This window comes from Neofelis nebulosa, chromosome 10, assembly GCF_028018385.1.
Source record: "Neofelis nebulosa isolate mNeoNeb1 chromosome 10, mNeoNeb1.pri, whole genome shotgun sequence".
NCBI lineage: Eukaryota > Metazoa > Chordata > Mammalia > Carnivora > Felidae > Neofelis > Neofelis nebulosa.
Window position 1 is genome coordinate 87,690,157 of NC_080791.1, and position 15,519 is coordinate 87,705,675.

At 41.5% G+C, this 15,519-nt stretch overlaps 1 protein-coding gene across 2 annotated transcripts in view; it reads left to right on the forward strand.

The window, feature by feature from the left end:
• The window catches only part of KIAA1549L (KIAA1549 like), a 269,435-nt gene that overhangs the window by 156,701 nt on the left and 97,215 nt on the right, over positions 1-15,519 (forward strand). For both annotated transcript variants that reach the window (XM_058688590.1, XM_058688589.1), the window contains exons 5-8: positions 2,514-2,733; positions 3,568-3,701; positions 11,300-11,462; positions 13,006-13,065. In XM_058688590.1, the coding sequence (XP_058544573.1) occupies positions 2,514-2,733; positions 3,568-3,701; positions 11,300-11,462; positions 13,006-13,065 (577 nt within the window). The remainder of the gene's footprint in view (positions 1-2,513; positions 2,734-3,567; positions 3,702-11,299; positions 11,463-13,005; positions 13,066-15,519) is intronic.

Sequence of the window (15,519 nt, forward strand, 5' to 3'; positions counted from 1 at the left end):
TCCAACTTTGCTTAAATAGCCAGCAGCAGACAGGGAAATGAACAGTTTTTTTTCCTCCAAGAACTTTAATGCCAAGTACTATTTAACAACTGCAAGCTGATTTTGATGGTATATCCAAGTGATGGAAGCCTTGCTTTACACTCTTTTGGATTGATTCCAAGTTTTAAAGTCCTAAATGTGATTGGCAGTCGGGAGACAACCCTTTTCACCACTAAAAAATATTGCTCTGGCTTTTTCCTTTGATGTTTTGTTCTACAGCTGCATTCAGCTTCGTGGTCTCCATGACCACACCAAGGACTAGGAATGAGGTTTGGTATGTAGTTTATCGGTCATTGTCAATCTCTTTTATATAATTCTGAGAGGGGTAAAAAAGGAAAAAGAAAGAAAGAAAAAAAGAAAGAAAGAAATAAAGAAAGAAAGAATGCATTTCATGAGAGGCATCTGTGGTTTCTGCACCAGAAACTTTATTTGAAAGTTGAAAATGTGAGTATTTCTATTTGGTCACCTGACTTGTAATTTTCACTAAACTTCAGTCATTTGTAAACTTCCCATGTGAAGTTCCCTAAACTTCAGTCATTTTGCCTTTTCTGTATACCATCCCAGACCACTGTGACAATTAGTTATGAATTCAGGGTTTGTTTGTTTTTTTTAAGTTTATTTACTTTGAGAGAGAGACAGTGTGCAAGCATGAGCACGAGTAGGGGAGGGGCGGGGGGGGCGCTCCTCCTGCTAACAGCAGTCTCCATGCTGTTAGCACAGAGCCCGACACGGGGCTTGATCTCACGAACTGTGAGATCATGACCTGAGCCAAAGTTGGACGCCTAAACAACTGAGCCACCCAGGCACCCTGTGAATTTGGTTTTTAAAAATAGGCTCATTTTTAAAAACTTAAATACCTTTCTTTTGAAAGGATGTTTGATATTAGTGCCGTAAGTGGAAATGAAGATCATCTGCCACAAATATAAGGTAATCATAAAAATGAGTATAATGGTAACAGCTTATTACATTCAAGCTAGACATTGTTACTTGCAGAAGGCTCTAAGGCTGATGATGTCCCTTGTGTCCCTTTGTTTAAAAATATGATTAGCAAGCATTAGAGAGGTGTTAAAAATAAATAATCCCCAAACTGAGACTTCCTCCGTGGGGTAATTGGGATTTGAGTCACTTTCTCACTGGGCGATCTGGTATTGTTTAATGCTGTGTCTGTGTTACATGCAGAAGTATCTCTTGTTCCACCTACAGTCATCTTGAACACCACCTTTAGGTCACAAAGTGGCAGAGAGCACACAGTGTGGAGGAGGCAAAAGCATAGCCGTCTGTTGCAAAATCAGTTTTCTTGGTTTCTCTGACAAATACACGTGACATTACTAATGGAAATGCAAGAGTCGGAGTGTGTGTGTGGGAGGGAAGCGTGTGTTTAAAACACCCTGGGGGGTGCCTGGGGGGCTCAGTCAGTTGAGTGCCCAATTCTCGGTTTCAGCTCAGGTCATGATCTCATGGTTCGTGAGTTTGATCCCGGCATCCAGCTCTGTGCTGACACAAATTTTCTCAAAAATAAATACTTTTTAAAACCCAAAAAACGAAACAAACCAAAAAACAAAAAAACAAAAAAAAGCCCTCCACCCTGAACTGTTATAAAACACTAAGAAGGCAAAAGAAAACAAAAATAAAATGTAAAGCCTCAAAAATCTTCCAGTTGGGTCATAAAGAGTTCAGCACATTAGTATCCCTTAGAACTCAATTTTAAGAGAGACTCTGTATAGCCCATCCCCATCCTAACCTTGGCCTTGAACCAACCTACAAGCCAGCTTTTAAAGAGAGGAATTCACCTCATTTATTATCTGACTCCCTGTCCTGAAGGAGCCTCCACCTTATCTATCATTTCTGCCTTTTAATTTTCATAAACGATAAGAACTATAATAAAGCTATTCTTCCCAGCATTTCATCTCTGGAAATCTCTTTTACTGACTGTCTCCTGTCTGCCTTCTTGATTGACCATTGGTGCTCACAAGATTATACTCAGGTATTTAAGGAATCAAGAAAACCTGGGGCACCTGAGTGGCTCAGTCAGTTGAGCATCCGACTTTGGCTCAGGTCATGATCTCATGGTCTGTGAGTTCGAGCCCCACATTAGGCTCGCTGCTGTCAGCTCAGAGCCCACTTCAGATCTTCTGTCCCGCCCCCCTCTCTTTCTGCCCCTTCCCTGCTCGCTGTCTCAAAAATAAACAAACATTAAAAAAAAAAAAAAAAAAAGAAAGAAAAGAAAACCCCCACAGATTTAATTCTATTCCATGTAGGTGTGATATAAATTGTATTTTCGTATTGTTTTGTATTCTGATATTTTGAGACTTGCCAATCCATGTGTGCTGTATAGAACTGTTAGAATATTTGTTGAATGAGAACATCGTATTCCACAGCCTTGCTAAATAACAGTTGTGGTTCTAAGAAATACCAACAAGAACTTAAAGCACCATGGAAATAAACACTGAGTTCTGGGTCCGTTTGTTTTGTAGGTGGACATTCTGGAACATTCTCATAACGTCACAGTTGGTTATTATGCTACCAAAGGGAGACTGGTATACTTGCCTGCTGTAGTGATTGAAATGCTGGGTGTTTATGGGGTCAGCAACGTCACTGCAGATCTGAAGCAACATACCCCACACTTACAGTCAGTGGCAGTACTTGCCTCCCCGTGGAATCCCCAGCCTGCAGGCTACTTCCAGCTGAGAACAGGCAAGTACCTATCCTATCCGTTCTGGGATTGGGGGCAGTACCAAGATGACACCCTGTTTAAAAAGGTCAGTGCCAGCTGCTCCATCATCTCTTAAAGCCCTTGTGCACTTTCTCAAAGGGCCCTGCTAATCAACTGTCCAGTTCCCTGCACATGAGCCTAAAGTTCCCAACCCTGGATTTATTAGAAATGGTCCTTCGCTGGAGCCTTCCTTCCCAATTTATATAATTAGTACTTTATGAGCAACAAATACTGTATTTTTACTTTTTTTCCCCCGTATTTCCAGTGGATACTGATAAGAGCTAACTAAGCATCCATAAAACCTGTGCTTTGGAGCAATACGTTCTAGGTGCCACTGAATCTGAATCTCCGAGTTTAGGCCTTAGAGTCTTTCTCTCAAGCTCCCTCGTGATTCTGATCATGTGGTTGGTGAACCACAAGAGTGGAAAAACCATCAAAATTGAAAGACTCCATCAACTTAGTGATGCAGGCCAACTGACTCTTTTTCCCCTTCCAAAGAAAGAGAAGACATGATCTTTCTTTGATCGTTTTTTTTTTTTTTTTAAATCATTCTTGGAGCAGATGTCTGCATAATCCAACCAAATGATCACTAAGCCCTTTGCATTACAAGGAACCTCAGGTTCGATCATGCTTTTAACTCTTCTCTATTATAAATCATTTTAAGAGTCACTTCCAGCACTACAACTAACCCCTGTCAGTCCTTACTTGCCTGATGTCTCTGATGTCAAATCATGCTGTTTTATATGGTGATTGTTAAGTCCAAGGAACTAAGACACACAACTTTGGTGAGAGCGGATTGATTACTCCCATTCCAGTGCTGCAGTTTGTGAGCCAGTCCGACAACATCCAGTCCTGCAAGTTTGCTCAGACGATGGAACAGAGACTGCAGAAGGCCTTTCAGGATGCAGAGAGGAAAGTCCTGAATACCAAGAGCAATCTGACAATTCAGGTAAGGAGGAGGGCACTTCCACCATGTAGTTGACAGAGGCCAGCCATGATGCAAATGCTGGCAAGGGGACTTGCTCCCCTATTTCAAAACTGTCTGGTGTAAATGTAACTTTGTACTTTGGGCATGTGATGTAGACAGGAGGAGATGCCACTCTGGGCCACGGAGTCGAGTTGGTCCTGGCATTGATGAGAATGTATGGAGTATGGCCATGACAGCAGGGGTGCTGCTTTGCTATCTACCTGGTATGGTTTGGGATTTTGTATTTATTTTCCCATGTGAAGCTTCCTCGGGCCTTCCCAATACATTTACTATTTTAAAAATGAAACTAGCTATGCTGTATAAGATATAGTCTCATAAAATGAATCAAATATCTTGTGAAATGAATCCATTCTAAATAGCTAACTCATCAAGATTTGCCTATCTTGTGATTTGCATTGCATTATTTTCTTCTTTTAGAGTTTATTTATTTGTTCATTGTGTGTGTGTGTGTGTGTGTGTGTGTGTGTGTGTGTGTGAAAGAGAGAGAGAGAGAGAGAGACAGAGAGAGAGAGAGAGAGAGCACGCAAGCAGGAGCAGAGAGAGAGGGGGAGAGAGAGAATCCCAAGCAGTCTCCACACTCAGGGCTCAAACTCACAAACCTTGAGATCATGACCTGAGCCGAAGTCAAGAGTTGGATGCTTAACCAGTTGAGCCACCGAGGCACCCCTGCATTGAGTTATTTTCTAGACATCCACATGCACAGTCACCCTAGTTTACACACACACACACACACACACACACACACACACACACACACACACATATTTTATATTTGGGGCTTACCATATGCCAGGACTGTGCTAGGTGTTTTAAAAATATCTTGCTAGGGGCGCCTGGGTGGCTCAGTCGGTTGAGCGGCCGACTTTGGCTCGGGTCATGATCTCACGGTCCATGAGTTCGAGCCCCGCGTCGGGCTCTGTGCTGACAGCTCAGAGCCTGGAGCCTGTTTCAGATTCTGTGTCTCCCTCTCTCTGGCCCTCCCCCATTCATGCTCTGTCTCTCTCTGTCTCAAAAATAAATAAAGGTTAAAAATAAATAAATAAATAAATAAATAAATAAATAAATAAAATAAAAAATAAAAAAATAAAAATATCTTGCTAAATAATACTCAAGATATCCCCCTGAAGTATTATTATCACCATTTCACAAAAGAGGGAACTGAGAGAGAGGCTAAGAAACTTCCAGAAGGTCGCATGGTTGGTAAAGAATGGAACAAAGATTTGAGTCAAAGCCCATAATCTTATTCACTATGCTATACTATGAAACTTTTGGCAAACACATGAATTCTTTCCCAGGAAAATCCTACTCCTAGTCTACTATACTTCAGTTTACTGGATTTACAGTAGACATGCCACTAAAGCTTTTCTCAGACCCACCTTTTGCAATTATATAGTTAACATCCCTCTAAAGTCAGATGCTTCTTAATGATATTCATGCAGCCCCCAGATTTCTCTGATTAACTGTACAACCCAATGTCTCTATTTTTACTGAACTAAATCCTTTGCAATTAAACCCAGTGGTTTTGAAATTGACATTTAGCATAAGTGAATTATCAGCAAAGCCAATACGATGTAGAAAGCATACAATTTAATTTGAACGAGCAGCTTTCCTTTTCTAGATTTATCCAAAGTGTATATGGAAGTATCTCATTATGATTTGGTTCATATTAGATTAAGATCTAAAAACGTGTCACAAACACAAGATTTATGTAAGAAGTATGACTCAGCTCCCTTGTGGGAGATCTTTTTCTTTCTGATTGGATTGTGATCCTCACAGGTGCATGATTCTAGTTAGGGCTCAGCAGCAAACATATACTCTGATTGTATTCAGGAAGCACAGACCCAATGAGTGCCTGGTATTTATCAGGCACTGGGAGAGACATCAAGATAAATAAGCTGACTTTGTCCTTAAGAAGCCTCACTTGTGTTGTTGTATGGTAGTAATGGGCCATGAACTTTGTAAAGCAAGTAGCAAACTTCCCTTAGAAAAGACTATAACAGACAATTTGAAAACTGCATCTACATACATTTTAATTTAATTTAATTTTATTTTATTTTACTTATTGTATTGTATTTTTATTTAATTTTTTTAGAGAAAGAGAGAACATGTGAGTGGGGGCATGGGGAAGGGCAGAAGGAAAGAGAGAGAGAATCTTAAGTAGGCTCCATGCCCAATGTGGGGCTCAGTCTCATGACCCTGCAGTCATGACCTGAGCCGAAATCAAGAGTCAGATGTTTAACCAACTGAGCCACCCAGGTGCCCCTGCATCTATATGCATTTTAGATGCTCTTGAACATTTCAGCAACTCTTGAAATGAATGGATAATTGGGTGAGTTGTTTTGTTAACCCTATTTCGCTTTTTGCCATGGCTGACAGGAATTCCAGAACCAATTTGTTGCCTGGATTTTGGAACCCTATATGCAAAAGGCCCCTATATCATGCATATATTAGCTACATGCTAACCATCCCCCTGGGGTTGTCTTTAATCCCCCTGGGCTTGTACCCTGACATGGTTTTGTAATTAATAACTTTCCATTTTATGGTATTAAATGTAATTTAGAGGGCAGCTTAGATTCTTTCTGGAATAAGACCACATAAATATTTAATTAATTTGTTCACAGAGTCATTGAAAAGTGACTTTTTTTTTTTTACTTGTATAGCATTGGTATTAGGGGCTAGATTACAGTATACTCAATTAGGACCTTTTTGGTTGTGAATTGAAGCATATAAGGCTTAAACAAAAAGAGGTGATTGGCTCATATAACTGAAAGGTTCACAGCATATTTCCTTCAGGCCCAATTTGATTCAGGTGCTTATATGATTTCTTCATGAAGTTCTCTCTTTATACCTTGGTCTTGCCCTGGGCTCGCATCATCTTCAGGACCAGTAGGGTGGTCCCTGGCACCTCCAGGTTTGCCTCATCCTTACTGCTCACGGTCTTATGGAACCACGGTGCCTTTTTTTGTGGCATTCCAGGAAAAATCCTGGGATTAGCTCTAATTGGACCCAGATGGACTATGTGCCCATTTCTGGAGCAGTAACTGTGACCAAGGAGATAAAATGTCCCAATCAAGTAGGCCTGGCTATGCCCACTCCTAGAGCTTGAGCACACGAATCCAACTGGAGAGAAGAGGTGTTTGCCTGAGGAAATTATGGTGCTGCCATAGAAGAAGGGAGAATGGATGCTGGGTGGGCAAAACAACAGCATTCCATTCCACTAGCATTTTTTTAGGTCTGATTAGCTAAATGGATTGTGGCAGGAGTGAGTGGGAAGTAAGAGATAAGGCCAGAAGTCACAGGAGTCTAAAAGTAAAGGGATAATGGGAAAGTGCCCCCTGTAGGGGCTGCTTGTACTAGGGACAAGGCATGACTTTCAGGGAACATTGACATGACCTTAGCTCAGGCCTGTGAACCTCTTCTTATTTATGAAGCTAGTTTTAAGCAGCCACCAAGAATGGTTACACTTTTCTTAACTATAAAAATGAGGTTATTAAAGAAGACAAAAAAAGAAGGACAATTTGTGCTTATGAATTGGAAGACTTGATATTGTTAAGATATCAGTACTGCTAAGAGCGATCTATAGATTCTGTGCAATCCCTATTAAAATCCCAGTGACTTTTTTTTTTCAGAAATAGAAAAACCCATCCTAGAATTCATATGATTCATTTGGTATCTCAAAGGACCATGAATAGCCAAAACAATCTTGAAAAAGAAAAACATAGTTGGAATTCTCATGCTTTCTGATTTCAAAACTTACTACAGGGCTACAATAATCAGAACAGTGTGGTACTGGCATAAAGACAGACATATAGACAAATGGAACACAAACAAGATTGCAAAAAAAAAAAAATCTTTGCATATATGGTCAAATGATTTTTGACAAGGGCCTCATCCATTCAATGGGGAAAAGACAGTCTTTTCAACCAATGGTATCGGGAGAACTGGACATCCACAAACAAAAGAATGAAGTTGGACCCTTATCTAACACCATATACAAAAATTAACTTAAGTGGATCAAAGACCTAAACATGAGAGCCAAAACTATAGGACTCTTAGAAGAAAACAGAGGAGAAAACTTCATGGTATTGAATTTGGCAATGATTTCCTGGATATGACACCAAAAGTATGGCAACAAAAGAAAAAGTAGTTAAATTGTACAGAATTAAACACTTTTGGGGCATCTCGGTGGCTCAGTCAGTTAAGCTTCTGACATCGGCTCAGGTCATGATCTCACAGTTTGTGGGTTTGAGGCCCGTGTTGGGCTCTGTGCTGACAGCTCAGAGCCTGGAGCCTGCTTCAGACTCTGTGTCTCCTCTCTTTGCCCCTCCCCCACTCATGCTCTGTCTCTCTCTGTCTTTCAAAAATAAAAAAATGTTTAAAATTAAAAAGAACACTTTTGTAGATCAAAGGGCACAGTTGATCAAAAGGCAACCCACAGAATGGAAGACAATAATTGCAAATCATATATTGGATAAGGAGTAAATATCTAGAATATATAAAGAACTTCTCCAACTCAAAAACATAAAAACAATCTGATAAAGAAATGGGCAAACAGCTTGAATACACATTTCTCCAAATAAGATACATAGATCAATAAGCACATGAAAAAATGTTCTACATGACTAATCATGAGGGAAATGAAAATCGAAACCACAATATACCACTTCACACCTATACGCTTCATACCTATTAGGGTGGCTATTTAGAAAAAAGAAAAGCGTTCCTGGGTGTCTCAGTAGGTTGAGAGTCCACTTTCAGCTCAGGTCATGATCTTGCGGTTCATGAGTTGGAGCTCCGTGTTGGGCTCTGTGCTGATAGCTCGGAACCTGGAACCTGCTTTGGATTTTGTGTCTCCTTCCCTCTGCCTCTCTCTCTCTCTCTTAAAAACAAATAAACATTAAAAATTTTTTTAAAAGATAAAAAATAGCAAGTGTTGGTAAGAATATGGAGGAATTGGAATCCTTCTGCATTGCTGGTGAGCTTCTCAAACGGCATAGCTCTGTGGAAAATGCTATGGTGGTTCCTTAAAAAATTAAACATAGAATTACCATATGATCCAGCAATTCTACTTCTGGGTCTATACCCAAAAGAAAGTGGGGACTTGAAGAGATATATGTATACCCATGTTCATAACATTATTCACAGCAGGCAAAATGTGGTAGCAGCCCAAGTGTCAATCCACAGAAGAATGGACAAGAAATGTAGTATATACATCCGATGGACTGTTATTCATCTTTTAAAAGGAAGGAAATGCTGACATATGCTACAACATGGACGAAGCTTGAGGACATTATGCTAAGTGAAATAAGCTAGTCACAATAAGACAAATACTATGTGATTCCTCTTACAAAAGGTGTTCAGTTTTGTCACATGAATAGAGTAGAATGTTGGTTTTCAGGGGCTGAGGAGAGGAAGAAATGGAGAGTTGTTTAATAGGTACAGAGTTTCAGTTTGGGAAGATGAAAAAGTTGTGGAGATGGATGGTGGTGATGGCCACACAACAGTGTGAATGTACTTAAGGCCGCTGAACTGTACCCTTAAAATGGTTAACAAGATAACTTTATGTGTATTTTGCCACATTTTTTTTTAAAGTTAACTTACCAGATCCAGTGTAGTTTCTGTAGAAGAAACTGTAAGTTCTATAGGCATCTTTGGGATCCAGTGAGATTTAGTTTAGTTGAAAAGCAAAAAATAGAATGTTCACACTGGAGATAATGGTCAAAAAGTTATTTTCGTTATTATTCTTTTAGGTGCCAGTACAGTTGAGTCTTTTGAGTTGTTCAGAAAGAAGCACCTTTATTTTTGGTACCCTGGGAAGGTGGCATGAATACCTGTGCCTCAACCACTGTCCAAAAATACTTTCAGAAAAGAGAGAAAGAGTTGACTAGAAACGTTGATTGAGTGTATCATTAATCATGGGACTACAGGCCCTGTGTTAGAAAATTATATAGCAACTTCCAGGGGTGCCTGGGTGGCTCAGTCAGGTTGAGCATCTGACTTCAGCTTGGGTCATGATCTTGTGGTCCATGAGTTTGAGCCCCACGTCGGACTCTGTGCTGATGGCTCGGAGCCTGGAGCCTGCTTTGGATTCTGTGTCTCCCTCTCTCTCTGCCCCTCCCCTACTCTCAGTCTCTCTTTCTCTCTCTCTCTCTCTCAAAAATAAATAAACATTGAAAAAATTTTAAAAAGAAAATTATATAGCAACTTCCACTTATGGGAAAAGTGAGAAATAACAAGAAGGTATTCTTGACAATCTTTTTAAAAATAATGTCTAAAAGGAAAGTTGCAGGGATATTTATGTCTGAACACACAAAGGTCTGGGAAAGACAGGATTATCAGTTGGCTCCCTGCAGGAAGAGAGGTCACACTCAGATAAAGGTAATTTGAAGAAAGTCTAATAAAAGGGACTCTTTGCAGAAGCATGGGCAGGCTCTAGGAAAACCACTTATAGCCAAGGCTGTAAGTATTGGGGCCTGATGGGGCAAGAGGAAAGAGCAGTTACAGGAGGCAGAGGCCAAAGCTGCCCCCATAAGAGCCCCACTGTGGGAAAGGAGTCCCCGACATACCAGTCTCTCACATCCTCCCGAGCTCCTTTCAGCCGAAGCCAGAGGGAAAGGAGCCCACTGAGGTGGTCCACAGTGTCTGCATTTCGGGGCACTGAGCAAAATGTGGGTGGGTGGGTGGCAAGTGAATCCGGAAGGGGAGAGGGCACAGAACAGAACCCAGCACAGAACCCCAACTATCTCACCAAATTAAATAACTTCCTACTGCATCTGTTTTTCAAATCTCATCTGTGGGATATTTTCGTCCATACAATGACCCAGAAAACCGCATTTTCCAGTAATGAGAAAACGGACCTAGACAAAATTCAAGAAGAAAACCACATGATCTCATAGTAATATTTGCATATTCCATATTGAATTAATAGGTCACAAGGAAATGTAATCACTCTCAAAAGAGGCTGTTTTATATTTCTGAATTCCTTTTGTAATCAGGTTTAATCACCTGCCCATTCGCTAGGGTGATGATCAGTTGTGTAGAAACTTCAAGGTTCCCCCCACATTTAACACAAGCTTTCTCTGAGCAGTTGAGGCCTCTTCGATTTAACATTTCCACGCTCTATCTTGTATTTTCAGAACCATAAATGTAACCTGAGACAATTTAGCCCCTGGAAGAGATACACATACCTGGTTAAAACCCGAAGTCAGACTATCTGGGTTAGAATCCTGGCTACATAACTTATTATCTATTATCTATGTGATCATGGGCAAGTCTCTTGATCATTCCAGGCCTCAGTTTGCTCCTCTGTAAAATGGAGCCATAGCTGGATACACTTCATGGGGTTGTGGTGAGAACCGAATGAGATCACGTGTCCTCAGCACAGTGCCTGGCACTCAGCCAGCAATCCATAAATGACGGGTATTTGTTGTTCTTGTCTCTTCCTTGCTTTTCTTCACGTCCCTCTCATCTCTACCCTCAACTTCTGCTTAAACTTCTCCTCCCAGGGCTTCCATCTTATTTGGCATGTCTCCCTCCCCTTTCCTCCTGTGTCGATTCAGATTGTGAGCACATCCAATGCCTCCCAGACAGTCACCTTGGTGTACGTGGTGGGCAATCGGAGCTCCTTCCTCAACGGCACGGTCGCCAGCAGCCTCCTCCGCCAGCTCTCAGCTGAGCTGGTTGGGTTCTACCTCACCTACCCGCCGCTCACCATTGCTGAACGTGAGTATGTTCACCCCTCACAGGGCCACTGCCTTTTCCCTTCCTCTCAGGTCCCTTCCCCATTTAACAAATGTCTCTTGTGCCAGGCACATACTAACTCTTTTATCGTGAAACAACTGAAATCGGTGATAAACGGGGATTGAATTGATAACAAGTATATTGCACACTGAACAAAAGCGTTGGTTAGGTGCCTTTACAGTTCACATATCTTATGTCATCGAATCCTCACAAAGCACCCTATAGTAGTACAGAATGCGCCCCACTTTGCAAAGGAGAAAACTGAAGTTCCAGGAGGTGTAACAAGATGCTCACTGTCACAGCTAATGAGACATGGAACCTAGGGCTTGAACCCAAACGGTCTGCCTTTGAGCTTACAGTAACTGCCCTGTGGGGCGTCTGTCCTTGTGGCATTCTGGGTTGCTATGGTTTCCACCCATTTGTGCCATCAGCAAATGTTCCCGGGCCTTCAGCCCTTGCCCTGGCTATAGTTAACATAATGCGACTCATTTGCAATCAGCATCGTGACTTTACTGGATGAAGTCCCCATAGTCAGTCTTGTAGCCTCCTCTTCCTCTAATGTTTCAGTTATATAATCCTCATTACCATGCAGAAGGCATAGACTCCAAAGACAGTGCAGCCTACATTTTGTACCCAAACACTTACTTGGTAGCCAAAGGAAGTCAAGATTTGTGCTCTTAAATGTAATTGTTAATACATTTCTCAAGGTCATTGGTCAAGTTGTTTTTTTTTTTTTTTTTAGCTTTCTGTTTCCTTCTGTGGTTGCATTTAATACTGTAAATAAATGAAATTGTGTGTGTGGATGTACTTAGCACACAGTAGCCACTCAGAATTGTTTTGAGTGTTTAAATGGCAAGCTTTTGCGAATTTGCACATAGTAAGGAAAGATGACTCTGAATTTTGTGGAAAGGACAATGTCATGAAAGATGGCATTATGTCACATGGCAGCATGTGAAGAATTTATTTTCTTTCCTCTTGATATTCTGATAATAACAACAACTAAGATTTATTGAGCACTTACCATGTGCCAGGCTCTGTGCTAAACCCTTTACGTGAATTAGCGCTTATGGCCACCATACCTTCAAAAGAACCAGGACTATGTCACAAACATTTGGCTAATAATAAACTTAGTCCTTGACACTGGAAAAATCCATTCAAGAGAGGATCATTCCTAAAAATATTAGTGATGGTTGGATAGTTTTTACAAAGAGTGTTATAGTTAAGACAGGTTCTAGCTGTGAGTTTTGATAGTGAAGATGTTCCACTTAGGAAGGTTCTGATGAAAAAATCAGAAGAGCAGAAATTTACAAACCCTAAAAACCGCTTCATCTGAAAGTTAGCCCTTTACTAAGCATTTTACTTTTCAGAACAGCGAAATAGTTTTGGCCCATATATCCTGGAGTTCCTAAGAATGATGAAGCTGAATTTAGCTGTTTGATATTTTATTATGTATGTCCATTTTCCTAAGTAATATTTACATATAAAAACTGTGAAAGTAACTTGGTGTGTTTCTTATTTGTTTTAGCACTGGAATATCCCAACCTTGATATATCGGAAACAACCAGAGACTATTGGGTAATAACAGGTAATCTCTTATTTTACTCCCCCTTTCCTCTTATCAGGTTGCTGTGTGTGTTTTTAAACTACATGTCAAAAGAAGTCCCCAAAATGAAATAATAATATAATAATAATAATAATAATAATAATAAAAACTGCATGCCATTCAGTGATAGAATCAGCATCTTTTCTTTGGTCCTGTCTTTTTTTTTTTTTAATAGTTTTTAAAGTTTATTTTTATTTATTTTGAGAGACAGTAAGGGGGGAGGGGCCGAGACAGGGAGAGAGAGAGAATCCCAAGCAGGCTGTGCACTGCCAGCATAGAGCCTGACACGGTGCTCGATCTCACCAGCCATGAGATCATGACATGAGCCGAAGTCTAGAGTTGGGTGCTTAACCGACTGAGCCACCCAGGGGTCCCTCTTTGGTCCTGTCTTATAAGTCAAGGAGTTACTTCCATAGGGCCAGAAATGGGTAAAGTAAGCTAAGAAAAAATATCATATGAAGGTGAATATTAGGTAACCATTCAAAACAGCAAATTGTAAAGTCCCATCCACTGCCTCCTCTTTGCAAAAAGTAGACAATCAGAAGGTATGACAGTAACCTGTGGATGTTTAGGGACTGTCCCTGGGAATGGTTGTTTATTTAAAGATGGTAGGCCTTTCTGCAGTGCCCTACAAAACCCCAGTGAAAGGCTGAGGAATGCTAGGCATGCATTTTTCTCTTTCCTCGGCACACGCCCCACACCTACACTGATCCTGGTGGAACCCAGTCGTGTCCTGACAGTGAGGGCGAATGAAAGTAGAAGGGAGTTTGGGTGACATTTTCTTTTTTTCCTTGACATTTCCCAGCTGAGCTTTATGAAACAGCAAAAAACTTGTTTGTGTTTTTCCAAGGCTGGACAGTCACTCTGAAAATCTTACAGAAAGCAAGGATTGGGAGCAAAGAGAGAAGACAGATATTTGTGGGAGAAAGTGACCAGCCCAGCTGTACATGGAGTGGGGAGGGGAAGGGGAAGGTATTAACTTGGTAGGGACACCATAGCAAAGTACCACAGACTTTTGGGGCTTCAGCAGCAGCAATTTATTTTCTCATAATTCCAGAGGCTGGAAGCCTGACATCAGAGTGTCACCAGGCTTGGTTTCTTCTGAGGCCTCTCTCCTTGGCTTGTAGATGGCCATCTTTACTTGGCATCTTCCCTCTGTGTGTGTCTGTGTCCTAAACTCCTCCTCCTCTTTTTTTTTTTTTAAGTTTATTTATTTATTTATTTTGAGAGAGAGAGAGCAAGAGAGAGCACAAGAGTACAGGTTGGGGAAGGGCAGGGAGAGGGAGAGAGAGAGAGAATCCCAAGCAGACTCCCTACCACCAACCAGCACAAAGCCCGATGTGGGGCTCCAACCTGTGAACCATGAGATCGTGACCTGAGCCAAAACCAAGAGTCAGATGCTCAACTGACTGAGCCACCCAGGCGCCCCCTAAACTCCTCTTCTTATAAGGACACCCATCATACTGGATGAGGGCACACCCATATGACCTTATTTTACCTTACTCACCTCTTTAAGGGCCTCATCTCCAAATACAATCCCATTCTGAGGTACTGGGGGTTAAGACTTCAACATATGAACTTTGGGAGGACATAATTCAGCCCCTAACACAGAGAGAGGAAGATCCTACAAGTTGTGGAAGTTGTGCCTGGGCAAGCCGGTCTAAAACCTCCCTCCCTTCTCCCCTGCCCTATTCCCTCCCTCACCTGCTGTCCCAAACCAGCAGTAGACAGGTTGCTGCCTAGAATCCTGACAAAGGAGCACACTGCCCTGCTCAATGAGGCCCGCTCCAGACCTCTCCAAAATGGCAGAAAATCACATTGCTTTCTCCCTGGTAGAGCCATGGATATGCAGACATTATTTTACCTGCTAAGAAGACAAACTGAAGAAATCTGTTATTCAAAAATTTTTATTTATTTTGAGAAAGACAGAGACAGCATGGAGGGGGGGTAGTTAGAGAAGGAGAGAGAGAATCCCAAGCAGGCTCCACGCTGCCAGCACAGAACCAGACGTGGGGCCCGAACACACGAAGCTGTGAGATCATGACCTGAGCTGAAACCAAGAGTCAGGTGCTTGGGGCGCCTAGGTGGCTCAGTCGGTGGAGCATCCTACTTCGGCTCAGGTCATGATCTCGCGGTTTGTGAGTTCGAGCCCTGCGTTGGGCTCTGTGCTGACAGCTCAGAGCCTGGAGCCTGCTTCGGATTCTGTGTCTCCTCCTCTCTCTGCCCCTCCCCTGCTCATGCTCTGTCTCTCTGTCTCTCAATAATAAATAAAAAAAACATTTTAAAAAATTTAAAAAAAAAAGTCAGGTGCTTAACCGACTGAACCACCCAGGTGTCCCAAGAAATCTGTTTTAAAAGAATAAAAATGGAGTTTGTACACGAGAGGGAGATGATATTAACCCAGCAGTGCCATTTTGAACCAGCAGGTTATGAAAC